The following is a 16,958-nucleotide window of genomic DNA, read 5'->3' on the forward strand; positions in this document are numbered from 1 at the left end:
CTAATGTATATTAGTTTCCTATGTGATCCATTATTGTTGCATTGAGAAATGCTTAAGATAGAACTTTAGCTAAACTGAATTATGCTTTATAAATACTCAACATATCTTGTTGTAGATATACTTTCACTTGATCCAAGCCTCTGTTATACCTATTAGCACACTTTTTTTTTAGTTTTTGCATTTATACTGGTCTACTTTCTTAAATAATGCAATCCACAAGTACAAGATTCTTGTATTATTTATTTGTAACCTGAACAATGATCTTAACAGTTATACTTGGTGGTATCAGAAAACGTTGGATAAGAGGATTGCAGATGCTATAAGACAAAAACTTTGAGTAAAAATAAGGTTGAATTATTTTATTAAAGTGTATTTATGTCTTCTTATTTATTTGAAAAGCAGAATGACAGGAAGAAAGAGAGACAGATCTTCCATCTGCTGCTCTCTCACCAATGGCAACAGTAGTCAGAGCTGACACAGATTAAATTCTGGAGGCCATAGCTCCATCTAGGCCTCCCATATGAGTGACAAAGGTACAAGAACTTCAGCTATCATGAGCTAGCTGCCATAGTGCCTATTAGATAGAAGGTCTATCTGAATGTCCCGGGCACTCATCTATAAGATGTGGCATCCCCAGTGGCAGGTTACCCTACACTGCAGTACCTTCACCAGAATTTTTAATTGTGTTTTTAGTACCAACTTATTTCATTGCAGATACTTTGAAAATGTTGTCTGCGTGTAACTCCGTTTTACATTATTTCCTCATCTTTGCTGAAACAGGTTTGTTGAATTAGTCCAGGTGTTTCATTTAATTGCACATTTCTCCCATATTCTCCCCATTTCACTTGCAAGACAGATGAAAAACCCAGCTTATAGCACCTCTTTAAAATCTTATGTTATTTCAAAATATTCACATAAAAGGCAGTCTAGATCCCCATATTATCTTTCTTCTTATTTAGTCTTTTACATTAATATAGTTGGGTCTTAATCAAAGCCAATCTTGGAAAACGTCCTAAACACAAATAATATTGTGATATAAAAATTAACAAGAGCAAAGAGACTAATACTCCAAGAACTGGATCAAAGTACTCATCATCTCCCAATCCAGATGGAGATCATTTATGTTCCTAGAGAGCTGAGACATGGGGTGGCCTTGGAATAATTAATGATTTGGCAAATGAAAGTGCCAGACTGCTGCAAGGAAGGAAAAAGAAACTGTGGAATAATAATTTAAAGGGAAAAACCTTAAAGAAAATATACTTAACAGATTCACAACATTCAATTGACTGCAAATTAATCAACCAACCACCCATCATCATTTGAGTTACACAAATTCCTGGTAGTCCTACTTCTATCTAATAACAGCTAATAAAACAAGTTTCACTTTTAGCTTTTACTTTACCAAGGTCAGGGCAAAATTTAATGTCCTGGCCTATTAACTCATATTTGGTGAATAATGATGTCAAAATTCCTTTGAGATTTTGTTTTTGTTATTATTTAAATGATTTCATTGCATCTAATTGTTGCATTATAAAACAAAGCAACATCAGATGTTAGAAGGAGATTGTGATATTTCTCTAAAGTTCATAAAGCTTGTTTTTAACTCTCTCACCCCAAACATCTTCCAGCAAAGGGCTCACAGGAAGTAACTACCTAATGCACCAGGTATGATGAATAAGACAAAACTTGGCCTAGGAAGAAATGGAGTAATAACTAAGGCAGTTGGTATTTATTTTGACTTATAATAAAATATAATTAATATTAATTCAAATATATATATATAATGGTTAGAAGCAGATTTCCTTTTAAGAGTGGAAATGTCTTTGGGAAAAGATGTTATTAAGTTCTTTCATTTGGATTACCAGATGTTTTAAAGGAAAACAAACAGCTTAATATTATTAATAATAATAATAAAAGAACAAGCATTTGCAGGATGACAAGAGCAGGAAAGAAGATTATAGAACAATATGTCACAATAGTACTATTAATTAACACTTTTAAAAACACAGAGGTCTGAGTTTTGCATTGTAACTTAAGGGGGTTTGTAAGACACACATCTCCGATATTCTCAGAGGATGCATTCACACAGACACCTTTGCGTAAGCGCTATGTTGTTTTTATTGGTTGTCATTTTATTTTGCTTTCTTGGCTTTCAATGGTGAATTAGGCAAGGCGCTGAAGTAGACTTCTCTTCTGAGATCTTGTGCAATAGTATCACATGATGAGTAGCAACATGACCCACGCACTGAACTAATTTAACGCCAACAATAACTTGGAGCCAAAAGTCAGCCATGAGCCCGTAAGCCTCTGAAACATCTGTGTACATTTTGAGAGAACCCTTGACTTATTCTGGAAGTAGAATGGGATTTGAGGCATGCTTACCTACATACTAGGGGAGATAAAGATACTTTCCCGTCCCCAATCATATACAGATTGCATTGAACTCTTCTTATAATAGTGGAATTTATCAATTTAAAATACCTGCTTTCATTAACCTATGTACACCCTTGTGAATAGGTGTGTCAAACTACTACATACCATAGAAAGAATTTAGATGTAGATAACCAAATTTTGAATTTATAGTACATAAAGAGCTATAATATTCTGAAGCAAATGACAGAATATAAAGGCAAACATCAAAAGGATTGAGAGGGTAAGATTATCTAGACCTGTGAATACAATAGCAGGTGTTTATTTATATATTTTGTTTCATTGTAGATGTAAAGTTTGATCTTTCACTGGACACTCACCTCCAGTTATTTTATTTCCTAACTAAGAATATCCCAGCACAACGTAAGATTCCTGGGGCAGATGAAAGAATAAACGCTGGATGGGACTCTCCTGGGCACTGAGGAGTTTAAAATCTGCTTGCATAGATGAGATTTTTAAGTTATAACAACAATCCTAATTGCTTTGCCTTTTATGGAACACTGATACACACTGTATTCCATTTCACATTACTAGGTCTAATACAAGTGTGAGGAAGAGCAGTGTTTATCATCTTAGTGTTATTGCTGTGGATACCAAGAGCCAGGGGAGAGAAGTGACTTCAACACGACCACAGAACCACCTCTTACTAGACATACTTACAGTATTCCACACTACTGTAGGCAATAAGCACATCATGTTACAACTAATACGAAGATTATTTTTACTTTAATATGAGTAAAAAACTACTCCAATGTTTGCTAAAAAGGTTCCATACATTTCTTAAGGATTGTATCACAGACATCCCAAGTTGTAACTTGTCTTTTTGGTTTTATTCTAACTGCCCATGTTTGAAAACAATGAATAAAGCTGATTTACAATAGTTTCCCAGCCGTCTCCTACCTTGCAAATCTCGAGGAACTTGTCACTGGTGTATTTCACGGGGTGCTCAGTGAAGGTAGCGTACGGAACCTGAGTGGACCATGGGTTCCAGCGGGACAGCAGTGACTGCTCCGCTGGACTTCCCCAGTAGATCCTAAGGCCTTCTCCTTGTCTCCTATAAGAAAAGGGTCTTCCATTAGCTATTTTCATTAGAACCAAAGCAAAAAGAAAAGGACAGCAATATTTCAGTTAACCTGGTTAACCTTATATCGTTGCTGGAGTAAGCAGTTTAACTCATCTAAGTCACTGAAGAGACTTCAGGAGATGGAGAGAAAGGGATGAATCTGTTTAAAACAAGGTGAGTTCAAGGCATGGCAAAGAAGTCTATGTGGAAATACTTAGTTAGGAATCTGAGTGCAATACAGTGGCCTGAGCTGAAAATACAGATTTCGTGCTCACATCCTAATAAGAATAATTAAAAGAGAAAGAGGGAAGGATGTCAAAGAGAGAGGAGAGGAACAGTCAAGGTGGGAGAGTTTAAGCAGAAATGAGATGGCATGTCAGCAGTGCCAGCTTCCACAAAGCAGTAAACATAAGACCCGATGAGAAGACGCATGAGATGTCACCAGCAGCAAGTCAAATATAATCTTTAAGAGGAATGATGGCCACTCCGAATGTCCTGTAACCACAGCTTCTATACGCCTCATGCCCCTCTATTCTCTACACATAATCCATTGAGTGAAATTGTGGCAACGAACAGGTCATATTTTGTAAAGGAGTAATTGTCTTCCCCTTGCCACTAAGTTCACAACCTTCATGAATAATTAGAATACGGGCCCCATCGGTTTGACCCAGGCCCAGACACCTGATAAACCCAAAAGCCTAGTAAAATAAAGTCAGCTTAGAGGTGCTGAGGGAAAACTGTGGGAGAGGAGCATGGCTGAGCTGAAAAACAAAACTGTGTTTTCCACGTATTTTTACAGATGCGCTCATAAGAATTTATGGTTGGTGCTTTTAGACACCCCTGAAAGCAAGAAACTCCTGGAGGTTAAACCAGGCTCAGGTGCCTTTCATTTAATCAGCTTTAAAATTAAGTTGCCTGTAATTCTACACAGTCCTATGGGACATCACAGGGGGCTGACTTTTTTTCTAGAAAATTAAATCCTGGATTTCTACAATAAAAAAACTGGGGCTTAATTATGGTGCCTCCACAAAGCTGTCACTTCCTGTATTAAGGAAGGATTCCTTTGGGAATGCTATTGTGGTTTCTGAATGTTTATCCAAGGAGAGATGTGTATAAACACAACCTCACACATGTGCAGTTAATACCCACTCCCTAGTTGGTTGATCCCTGGGCTGCATCTATCAAAAGGAACTTAGAAGAGCCTGGCACACTCTGCTGCCCAGGTCTCAGATTTTCAATGATTATATTTGAAAGCTGACACCCAACCATTTTGAACATAATCATTCACCCAAGAATAAAAGAGAAATCATATGAAAGAAAATAAGAAAAAGAGAAGAGGAAATGAAAAATAGTGTGTATATCTCTGAAATTCTTTTCTTGGTCCCTCACCTTCCCAACTGCCATTTTGAGATTTAACATCCTCTATCCTACAATCTTATTTTTGTCCTGATAATAAATCCTAAACTCAATGAATATTTAATGCATGGTGGTTAATAGATCATTCTGGCTTGAGTCCATTAAAACAACTTGCACAATGAAATTATTTATTGCTTCATATGTCAATTTATGTGCTGGGTGTAATTTTTGCTTTTATCCAAAGGGGATGAAAATCTGCCAAGAAAGCTTCTCTATTAAGTATACTTTACATTTTTCTGCCATGGGAAAGTCCTGAGTGAAATTTAAGTTTGAAATTTAAGTTTAAAATTTAAACAGAACCACGATTTCTACAGAATCAATCAATTTGACCACAGCAATGACTTTTCTCAGAGATATCACATACTTGTAAATACAGAAAGTCAGCCAACCTTCTTTCCTGAGCTCTACAGGTAAAAAAGTAGGAAGCTAAACTAAAGAAAGAAAGAGAGAAAGAAAAAAGTAGAGACTTCTGCAAACCTTTAATGTATGAGCAATATTTGGTGGATCTGTATTTAATGCTTTTCAAGTAACAACATTTCAGAGCTTTGATTCAGTGCCTCTTAGAATATATATATGTTTATATCATACATTAAATATACATTTTATATCTATCTATATATATATAGATATATATATATATGGCAGAACTACTAACAGGGAAATGCAGAGAGAGTGAGAGTGAGACAGACATTTCATCCACTGATTCACTCCCCAAATGACCAGAACAACCAGAGCTGGGCTCAACAGAAGCCAAGGGCCAGGAGCTTCGTCTAGGTCTCCCATGTGGGTGCAGGGGTCTGACTACTTGGGCATCTTCCACTGCTTCCCCAGGCACAGTAGCAGGGAGCTGGGAGCACCAAGGACTTCAGCTGGAGTCTGTAAGGGATGTTGGTGCTGCAGGTAGAAGGTTAAAGTTAATCCACTGAGCCACAGGGCCAGCTGTACCTTCCTTCTATAAATGAAAAATAGAAATGTGGAAGCTACCAGGACTTTCTTAAAGCATCACTTCAGGATATAAATGAATTGACGAGAACACTAGGCTCTTCAAACTTTGCACAGGCATTTTTTCCCAATTCTGGCTACTGCTAGGAAAATATTCAACACTAAAGTCGTTCTAGCACACAGTGTAGGCTTATTTCCCATAGACACTGAGTTAAAATTTGTTTTTTCTTAAGGAGCCTGTCAATGACTGTGAGTAAAATATTTACCTAGGTATCCTAGGCACACCTAAAAACAAAATCTCACAAAATGAATAGATTTGCATATAGACTCAATATTGACACTTATATGATTGTAGAATAAGTAGAATTGATAGTGAAAGGGAAAAGTATAAGCAAATTATGTGGTCACAGTAAAAAAAAAAAACATGGATAAACAAGTCATATGGGTTTTTCTCAAAGAGATATTGTGGTAGGGTGAACCATATGGAGGTATAATCCTATATAAGGAATGCTCACACCAAATTATTAAAGAAAGAATTGGCACTTGTAATACTGAAATGCTGTTCTGGGTGTTACTTGTGAGTGGTACTAGCTCTGTGTCTTTGGGCATTTCAAACCAATCTTCCTCATGTTTAGGTAGCACTAATTCCATGAGGATCAAAAGGAGAATGGCTGAAAACTATATCATGTATTTTAAAGCACTTCCCATCTAGAAAGACAATCACGAATTTCTACTCTGTGCTATAATCCTTACCATGCAGTGTCAAAAGAAAATATTTCAAATTTTATTTAAGCTACACATTTTTTTATCTACCTTGGTAGATATAGACGTAGTTAGAGAAAATGACAAATGCCACAAGATTACTAAGAATCACTAGTGAAACAGAATTAAAAGCCGAGCAGCACTAGTGAAACGAAGAAAACGGAGAAGGGAAAACAACCTGAGCCTTGCGCAAGATCAAACTAGGGAAGCAAATTTCGAGCACAGTGGAAAATCTGGGAGTTTCCTTCTGTCTTCAGCAGTTGTTCCCTCTTCCCACCTGATTTTGAGTTCCAGGATAAACCTGTACCCAGGCTGTACTGTCCATCAATAATTTCATATAAATAATTTCCTACTTTAAGTTCATCAAGATTTCTCCATTCAGAGAGTTCAAATCATTCCTTTGCTTCTTTCTTCAAATTCAATAAGCTTTTGGAATGAATTAATAATGTTTTGAATCACCACAGAGATGACATCCTCAAACATCCCCAAATTCCCTTTGGTCAATTCCATTTTCTACATCATATGTCCTCTGGGCATAGTATCCTGGGAAGTAGAGAGACACAGGAATTAGCCTCTAAACTCCACAAGTCCATGGCCCTACATTCCATGAACCAAGCAGATTTCCCTTAGCCATACCCCATAGCTAAAATACTGCTGAGAAACCTGCACATCTCAACACACAAGCAGAGAAGGCCCTACTGCAGTGTGATTTTGTTCTATGTTCTGTCTTTTAAAAACTGGCTGGATCTGGCTTCCATTCCCTCTAGTGGAAGCAAGAAGCCTACCATCTTTACTTCTGGTAAAGTTCAAGGCTTCTGACAAACAGACGACACAGAGCAAGGCCTTCTTAAGGATTTGGCAGAAGTTTTACAATACAGGTGTTTAGCAATATAGACTATGTAAGTTTGGAAATCTCTTCAAGGCAATGGCCAATTCTTTTATTTTAAAGCTATGTAGCTTAATAACCAGGGACCAACATTTTCAAAGATCACAGTTGTTAGTTCAGTTTGTTAATTACATGTTGTAGTCAGATCTAGAATTCTTCTCAAACACAGCAGTTGGCACGGTGGAAGGCTTAAGTAATTACTACATTAAACCATAGGCAGCCGTAGAAAAGTCTCCTTCCCCACCACAACAGTAAAGACATGCTACAGAAACGAGGTCTCCAGAGAAGAAGCTACTCAAGTGACAAAGGATTCGATTGTGGAAGATAAATATGTTTAAAGAATGCACAGCTTTGCCCCAAGCTGAGTGGAGGGAAAACTTTGTTGGATAATAAGCTTCGTAAGATAAGAAATTATTTTTGGAAGGATTCCCTTCGTTCTTGAAGTCAGTGTTAACTGAACCAGAAAACATGGCAACTGGTTGCTAGCCTGGGTGAATTTGCTCATTCCACACATTCTTCTTTCTGCAGAAAGAAGCCAAGCAGCCTTTGGCCTAGGACAACACGGCCAGCTTCCTTCCGCTAGCCCTACTTTCCTGCTAACCAGGCCTGGCCCGGAAGAGATCTCTGCAGGCACAGTCATGTCCCTGTTGCCGAAGCCAAAGCAGGACGTGAGCTCCACAGAAGCAGAAAGGCAGCCTCCATGATCAGCTCTCAGCTGCCCCACCTTCCTACTCTCACATCTCAAAGCTCCACCATGGAATTAAAAATATAGCTCCAGGCACCAAACTGAGATTTATGAGAGAGCACAGACATTAACTCTTGCTCTAAACGCAGGGCGTGTGCTTGTAAGTATGGGTGAGCAAACAGAGGGAGGCCTCTCAGGGCAGGAAGGCAGCCAGAGGAGGAGAGAGCGGAGCAGAACAACACCGTGTATTTTCTTAATGTCTCCTCTCTCCCTTCCTTACAGCCTGTATTGTTGAAAGGCTGGCCTTCTACCCCCCATGAAATGCTAGTCCCTTGCTTATTTATTCTGGACAAAAGCAGGGACAGAGTTGGCACCGCAGAGGGTATTCAATGCTCCTTTGCTCATTGAATGACCTCAGACGAAATATTTTCCATGACAGGAACCCAAAGGAGGCTGGCACAGAGTCAGACAATAAGATTTGCAGAATGTGTTTACATTCTCTCATGTCCCCAGGCTGTTCCAAACCCATGGCAGGTGCTGCCTTTATCTTCTCTCTTTGCTCACCTGGCTCCCTCCCAGAAGTTTCCAGGGCCTTGGGCTCAGTGAGATTAACTATTTCCTGGCATGGCTAATAAGAGACCCTGTGGATTACGACTTGAGGGCTGAGTTAGAGGTGATGATTGGAATTGCAGTATCCACAGGACAGAATCAGGGGTACTGTTTTCCAGGGTAGGAACCCTTGCTTGCTATTACCCCACAACACTTTGCATGTTCTCTGTGGGTTCCAAAAGTCAATGTGTAAAGCCAGGTGATTCAAACTAGGTCATCTCTAAGGTACTTTTCCGTCCTCAACAAGGCCCAGTCATTTGCAAGACTACACCATAAGCCAATGGATAACTTAACCATGTGAGAAATTCTGCAGAGAATTTCTTAAACTAGGTAAGAAAAGACTCAAGGTTAACTTAAAAAACACCACACAGAACTGAGTGTTAATAATTGGAAAAGGTTTCTCAGAAATGATTATGAATGCTCCCAGGCGGAGAGTGCACAAAGGAGATGTTCATCTGCTTTGAAAGCTGTAGTTGCGCTTGTCCTGTCAGTGGTCATGTTTGTGCCTGAGGAGAGGGAGGCTGGAGTTCAGTCCGAAGGCACACCATAAGATTTCATGACTCACTGTGTCAGATGCGCAGATATGCACCCAGAAAATGCTTACAGTGACACGATCGCCAACAGTGGGAGAACCAGGTTCATTGTCACCACTGAACACATCCTTTTTCATTAGCTATGGACGAAATAATGAATCCATAGGCCAAGTTGGCCCATGAGTTTGAATGCTTCCATTTTTGGAAGGCGACATAGTTTGGTAAGAAAGTGCTGGCCTGGCAATCAGTAAAAGCAATTTCTAATCCTAGCCCTTGCGCTAACTTTTGTAACCTAGCCGTGAATATATTTTTTCCTTGGATTAAACTAAAAGTAATTTATTACTTAATATAGGCTATCATAAACCTCATATTTTAACAACTAGAAGAAATTACATATACATATATATGTATAGATCTTATGTCATTAACCTGTTAATTTCACCAGGGATTAAAATTTAGAATATTACCCAGTTTAATATGCAAGCACCTTGTAGTACTTTGCTGTACTCAAAAACTTTCCTTTATGAAAATTAACTAATGTGTATGAAGAGTAAGACTAGTACCTAAAAGCTCAAAAAGATACTTGGTTGCTAAGTTTACTAACTCTTATGTCAGTAGCCTTTTCATCACCATTAGGATGCTATCAGCATTCCCAGCTCTAGCTGCTATTTTAATTTGCTTTTCCTAAACAGAGAACTAGGCATGCATTACCATGAGGTTTGAAGGCAAATAAATAAGAATATTCTCTTTCTCAGGCTATTTCCTATGACGGAAATATATTCCTTTGGTGGAAAAAGCTTTTGGTTTTCAGACATTGTTTAAATGAACAGTTAATCCAATGAAGACATTGATAAATAACTTTTGGAGAAACTTCATGCTCCTTTTCATCATGAGCATCTAAATGGCTCCTTGGATTTTGCCTGTCAGAATAAAATAAATGTGATCCCAGGATCAAATACTGATGGCCTCCTCTGCATTGATGCTCACAGCATGAAGTATGTCATTCCTACTCCCATACCTGGCAGACACAGGCTCTGTCACACTCTGGAAAAAGAGTCTCGTGTTCTGATCCCTCCACTAAATGTTTGAGGGTAGAACTCCCAAAGTATTTTAGCAATTGCTCCAGGAATGGCATTCTGTGTTAATTTTTGATAGCTTCCCCTCAGAAAACCCAGAGAAGGTGAACTGCAAAACTGAATTCATAGCAGTTATCTGGCCTAGGAGTTAAGTTGCCTGCATACCATAGGGAAGTGCTTGAGTTTAAGTGGCAGCTGCAGCACCCAATTCTAGCCTCCTGGCAACGCAGACCCTGAAATGCAGCATGGTTCAACTGACACAGTCCCTGCAACCCATGTGAATGACCTGGCTTTGGCCTGACCCGGCCATGGTTGTGGTAGACACTGGTGAGTGAAGCAGCAGGTCGGAGCTCCTCTCTCTCTCTCTCTCTCTTTGGATACATTGTAAAATGAGAAAAAGATTATTGTGGGGAAGATTCAGAGGCAGGAACAACCTCTTGTATCTGAATATATCAAGGCAAGTGTTATATACAGATTTCCAAATTTGTACAAAATACAATGAAAGGACCTAGATGGATATACTTCAAGCTTCAGTGAAACTCAGAGCACTCTAACGGCTTTATGAGGAGCAGGTACCCTGTTAGCTGAAATTTAAAGGATATTAAGACTGACAAGCTGAGAAGGTGATTGGAAAAGAATTGCATTGACAGCACAGAAAACAGGAATCCATGCAACAAGGTCCCCATAAGGGAATTTTGATTTGTGACTTGCTTCATGAAATGTATTTTCATAACTATTTATTTCCCTCTGGGCTACTTTTGAACAGACAGAATGGAGGTAGACAGCTCAGAAGATGTCTACAGAAATGGAGGGACGTCTAGGGCTAGTGTTGAACAGCGTGATGGATGATCTAAGGCAACCTAATCCTAACACGGAAACTGATGGGGAACTCCCTGCAGAAGCAGTAGGGAGTGGTTTTGAAGTGAGGGCCTTTGTCTCTGGCTGCTCTGACTGCCAGACTCAAAGCTACAGAGTGAAGAGGCAGTGCCTGTGCATTGAGTGAGATGCCTGGCTAGCCCAGATGCCCTCCTTGGACCTCAAGCCATGAGTAGGGCTGAACCTTGTGCTCTGTCAATGTCCTGCTTGGTGTCAGTAGGAATGCCAAAGGCAAACAAGAAAAAACAAAAATCAAAGGTTGGAGAGTAGTGATGGCGATGATAAGAGCAGAAAAGAAAAAAAAAAACCTGGAAGTGAAATAAATCTTTAGCTTTAACATACTTTATACGATTTTTAGTTCATTTTCACCTCCATTTGTTCTTCTGTTTAATAGGGATAGTGATCGTTTTCTAAAAATTGCTATGCAGATTAATTATAATTAAAATGTAAAGGATTTAACTGTGGCTGGCACATAAATAGTAGTCTTCAACATTTGCTGGTTGAAGAATGCCATACAGCACATAAAATGTTTTCTTATTCATTACATTGCTATTCTCATTCATTACATTTCTCCCCATCACACTATTCCTCGGGAAACTGTCGTTACCTGAAAACTAGAAAAAGGAAGCATAAAATACTTGGCAACACAGAGCTATTAAGGGTTGGCATTCACAAAAGGATATTTGTGATCCAAAAGTAGGACTCTGATCTAGCTTCCTGCTCAGAGCCTTGGCTATATTAGCAAGCTGTAAGTCAAGAAGATCCATGTGCTGGTTAACAAAGGGGATAATTATGGCACTGCTGGCACAGATGGCTCACTTCTTACAGTACTTTGAGTACAGGTGTGGAGTAGGGCTATCTTTGCAACGAAGAAAGAAAAAAAATATTTAGATGCTAGGATCTAGAGCATCGGTCTAGCCCCAGTTCTTCTCTTCTTCAAACAGAAAACCAATTTGGCAGCATTAACCCTGCTTCCTTTCCAGTCCTTTACCTTGGCACTAGACCTGGGTGGGAATCACATAAAAGGATTGAAAAAAATTCTAGAATACTCACACTGGTGACTGTGCTGTGGGATTCTGTCTCTCTCCAGAAAATCCTTACTTTCTCTGAAGGACATGTATGTTCTACATGAAGAGAATAACCGTCCTGCTTAAGGTGTACAACCCCTTCTCACAGCCAGGACTAACAAGCTTCCAGGAGTGTATTTGTTGCTCTGCACTCACTGTCTTGAATCCTACCACGAGCTCACAAGGGAGGTTTGTAACATTTCTTTTCACAAATAAGAAAAACATGAGATCAAAAGCCATTAATAGTTAAATGATAGAGCTAACTCTAGAATGTAGGTGTTTTTGATTCCATATCTCCCCATAATTACATGATAATCTATGGCTACAAGGGGTCATGCAGTGAAGAAGTATTTATAACTGCCAATCATTCATCTGAAATACAGCTCAGATATCCAGTTTTTTTTTAAAGATTTATTCATTTTATTACAGCCAGATATACACAGAGGAGGAGAGACAGAGAGGAAGATCTTCCGTCCGATGATTCATTCCCCAAGTGAGCCGCAACGGGCCGGTGCACGCCGATCCAAAGCCAGGAACCTGGAACCTCTTCCGGGTCTCCCACGCGGGTGCAGGGTCCCAATGCATTGGGCCGACCTCAACTGCTTTCCCAGGCCACAAGCAGGGAGCTGGATGGGAAGTGGAGCTGCCGGGATTAGAACCGGTGCCCATATGGGATCCCGGGGCTTTCAAGGCGAGGACTTTAGCCACTAGGCCATGCCGCCAGGCCCCAGATATTCAGTTTTTTAAAATATTTATTTATTTTTGTTGGAAAGACAGATTTACAGAGGGAAGCAGAGATAAATATCTTCTGTCTGCCAGTTGACTCTCCAAGTGGCCACAACAGCAGATCTGAGCTGATCTGAAGCCAGGAGCCAGGACCTTCTTCTGGGTCTCCCACATGGGTGCAGTGTTCCAAGGCTTTGGGCCGTCCTCTACAACTTTCCCAGGCCAAAGCAGGAAGATGGATGAGAAGTGAGGCAGCCAAGACACAAACTGGTACCCATATGTGATCCTGGTGCTTGCAGGACAAGGATTTAGCTACCAAGCAATTGCACCGGGTCCCAGATACCTATTTTATAGATGGCTTCTCTCTTTTTTAACCAATCTATCTTCTGCCTCTCTCCACACAGCTTATCCAACCAGCTCAGGAACCTAGAGATCTTCCACTCGGCAACCTAATTCAGAAGCACTTTCTCTGTCTTAGGTTCATCAAATGCAGATCTAATATTCATTCCCAAGACTCAGTACCACAACTCTTCAAGCTCCCACCAGAGTGTTTCACACACTGAACCGGCCTCCCATTTGTGGTAATCTCATCAGTGTGGAATTATTCTAATACTTATTTTACATCACCAAATGAAGGGTAATTGGTCAACACAAAGTCCGTGTCTACTGTCTTCACAATGCTATCTTGTAGTGCATAGTCAAAAGTTTTGAAATGTACAGATTGCAAAAATACACAATCCAAAGCAAAACAGAAGCACTCATTCTTCAGACAGCAGTGGTCTGGCTGATCTTATTCTTTTATGAATCTATATTCTGAATGCAAAGTTTAAAAAAGAGCTTTGGAAATGGACCCTGATATTTAAAGGGGAATGGGAGAGATTTCTTATTGCTATTGAAGTCTACTTTAGAATCATTTTAAAGAAATCCATGGTGGAAGTGGCTGTTTCTTTGCAGGTAGTTTGACTTTGTTGCAAAAGCATTTTGCTACAAATGCTGCCAGGCCCTGTCAACAGGGAGCCGTACTTGCCAGGTGGAGGAGAAGATAACTGTGACAAAACTACCAAAAATGCCATACAATGAAAGACACATTGGAAGGCAACTCCCTCTATTATGAATGGAAACATTTGGAAACTTACATGAGCCTCTGATGTGTGTGTCCCCTCCTAAAAAGAAGTTCCTATTGAGCTCCCCAACTAACCAAGTTTCAACATGTGCAGAGTTCCTAGGTTGAAAAAAAAGCCTCTTCTGAGAAAAGCATTTTTCTTCTGCTCATCTGTTTCCATTTCTTCGCAACAGAGAGAGATTAGAGAGTCTAAAATACATACATACAAGGGCAGTTAGAAAGAATGAGCTCTATAAACCCTGACCCAACTGCCCATGGCACTGGACAAGACAGCCAGGACTGTGGAGAATTGAAATAGGTAGGCACTGCTCTTAAGGACAAATCAAGAATCCAAGTTTTCTCTCCTAATACTTTGCAATGGAGCATGTTTCTGAGACTCAAGTCATTTGTTCTCCTTACATTGGAGGAGTTTGAAATAGAAATTTTAAGGGATGATATCTGATGAACTGCTTTATGTTTACCTTTAAGTTTACTGATGATACTTCATGCCACAACTTTTATCAACAAAGCAAAAATGCTTTCTCTAAGTTTGGCAAGCAGACCATAATGAATCTTTTCCACCTGCTCATGGTCAATGTGAGCCCTTGAAACAAGTCTACCAGAATCAGCGGTCCCATGGATTATCTTCTAAATAGCAGAAGTAAAATTCACACAACACAAAAGCCATGCTTCATGTAGGTATTTGACTGTAATAAAAGAGATTTTGAAGGTCGGAAGATGCAGATGTGGGCTCAGATCTCAGTGCTTAGATTGCTCTGTGACCTCACAGAAATCCCTTTAACCCTGGTTTAGCAGAAAGTGGTATGACAATGTGGAGTGCTTGGCACCACTCAGAATATATCGGAGACACTTTACTGAGCACAACTTGCAATAAAAAACAGCAGAAAAGAAATTAATGAGTTCTTTTGGACTCTTGCTAACTTCTTTTGCTCCCACCAAAACATGCCAAATCAAAGGTTTTGTGGCTACAAGGAGAGGTTGAAAAGGAATACGATGTGAAACGTTAGACTATGTACAAAGTTAAGCAATTTCAGACATTTCCTGAAATAGAACTGATTCACCTACATTCCACAGTGTATATTTGCTTTGGGGTAAGTAAGCCAAGATTTATTCAGGCTTTTTTTTTTTCAATTTGTCATCAAGTTACAAAAGTATTGCTTTGCAAACACATGCATTTGGAATTTATGATTCTGCTTTTACTGATGTGTTCTCCTTGCCACAGAGCCTAGCATTCCCACTCAGGCTCAGCGCAATAGTGCCAATATGAGCCATGAACCTCCCTGCTTTTCCCAATTTTAGTAGTATTTATCTCAGTGCAGCAGATTTTGGATACATGAATGAGGACAACCAGCTATATTTTCACATTCATTCCAAAGGCCCAAACCTCTAAGAATGATCTCTTGGCCATCCTTTAGGCCCAACTAAATGTCCCCTGGCAGCTCAGTTTACTCCTGGAATGACAGACTTATTGAAGATCTCACACATAATCAAAGAGAGGGAAGGCCATTTGGCCAGGGAATTTGAGTATCTCAGGCAGCATGCTTGATAAACTTCAAGGTGCATTTAAATCACCGGCACTTACAGAGATTCTGATTCAGTGAGTCGAGAATAGGACTACTGACTCTAGATGTCATACTTCTAACAAGTGACTCCTTCCAGTGAACCTAAAAACTGTAGAATGGAGAGAAGTGTGGGTCTTGGGTCCACAAAATCATTGGGCCTCAAGAGCTAGCTCCTCATGCTATAGAGATGAACACAACTAGAAGAGTCTATCTGCAGTTAACGAGTAGAAGACACAATGGCTATGCCTTGAATGTAAGCAGAGATTTCTATCACTGAATAACAATTGTAGGTAGAATTCAAAGGTTGGCACTCAGGGCCCAGCCTAGTAGCTAAAGTCCTCATCTTGCAAGCACCAGGAGCCATATGAATGCTGAGTTGTATCCTGACTGCTCTACGTCCAATCCAGTTCCCTGCTTGTGGCTTGGCAAAGCAGTAGAGGATTATCCAAAGCATTGGGACCTTGCACCTGAATGGGATATCCCAGAGAAGGTTCTGGCTCCTGGCTTTGGACTGGCTCAGCTGTAGCCATTGCTGCCACTGGGGAGTGAACCAGTAGATGGAAGATCTTTCTCTCCTTCTCTCTATAAATCTGACATTCCAATAAAAATAAATAAATCTAAAATAAGAAGCTGTCATTTACGCAATTTCCCTACATAAAGCCAAACTACTAAGTAAAATTCCTCACAATGCTTATTTTTCATTAGCTAAGTACACCAAGATTTGCTTGAAGATTATTTAAAAGTTTAAAAAGATATAAATATTTGTCATGTAGTTAGCTCTCTAACTATGTGCATGGTATGGATTTGTATATCTGTGTTTTTGCCCTGCTTTATTTTTGAAAAGCAACAGCTACAACACACAACTACTTCCTTCAACCACTCCTCAACTAGCAAGATCAAAATCTCTTCACTAGCCGGGTTCCCTTCCTCTGACATATTCTGGTTTTCTGAAGTCCTTATTAAAGCATGTGGCCAGGAAAGGAAAACAATACTTTAACATTGATCCAGTCATTGTGGAGTATGCTATGACAAACGCCTCCTTCCTTCTAGAGGTTGGCTATGTTCTAAGTCAGCCAACAACAACACTAGCTGTTTGTTGACTTAAGATACTACCAACTAACTTGGTGCTCACCATCAAACACATTTTCAAATGCTTTCTTAAAAAAAGGAAATAAAACGTATGATAGCAAAGGATACAAAGT

General features: G+C 39.6%; 1 protein-coding gene across 1 annotated transcript in view; it reads right to left on the reverse strand.

Annotated features, from left to right (window-relative positions):
• Positions 1 to 16,958, reverse strand: part of TPRG1 (tumor protein p63 regulated 1) — a 266,643-nt gene that overhangs the window by 12,554 nt on the left and 237,131 nt on the right. The window contains exon 5 of the mRNA XM_004577781.2: positions 3,331 to 3,484. Within this exon, the coding sequence (XP_004577838.2) occupies positions 3,331 to 3,484 (154 nt within the window). The remainder of the gene's footprint in view (positions 1 to 3,330; positions 3,485 to 16,958) is intronic.

Source organism: Ochotona princeps, chromosome 3 (genome assembly GCF_030435755.1).
Source record: "Ochotona princeps isolate mOchPri1 chromosome 3, mOchPri1.hap1, whole genome shotgun sequence".
NCBI classification, from domain to species: Eukaryota; Metazoa; Chordata; class Mammalia; order Lagomorpha; family Ochotonidae; genus Ochotona; species Ochotona princeps.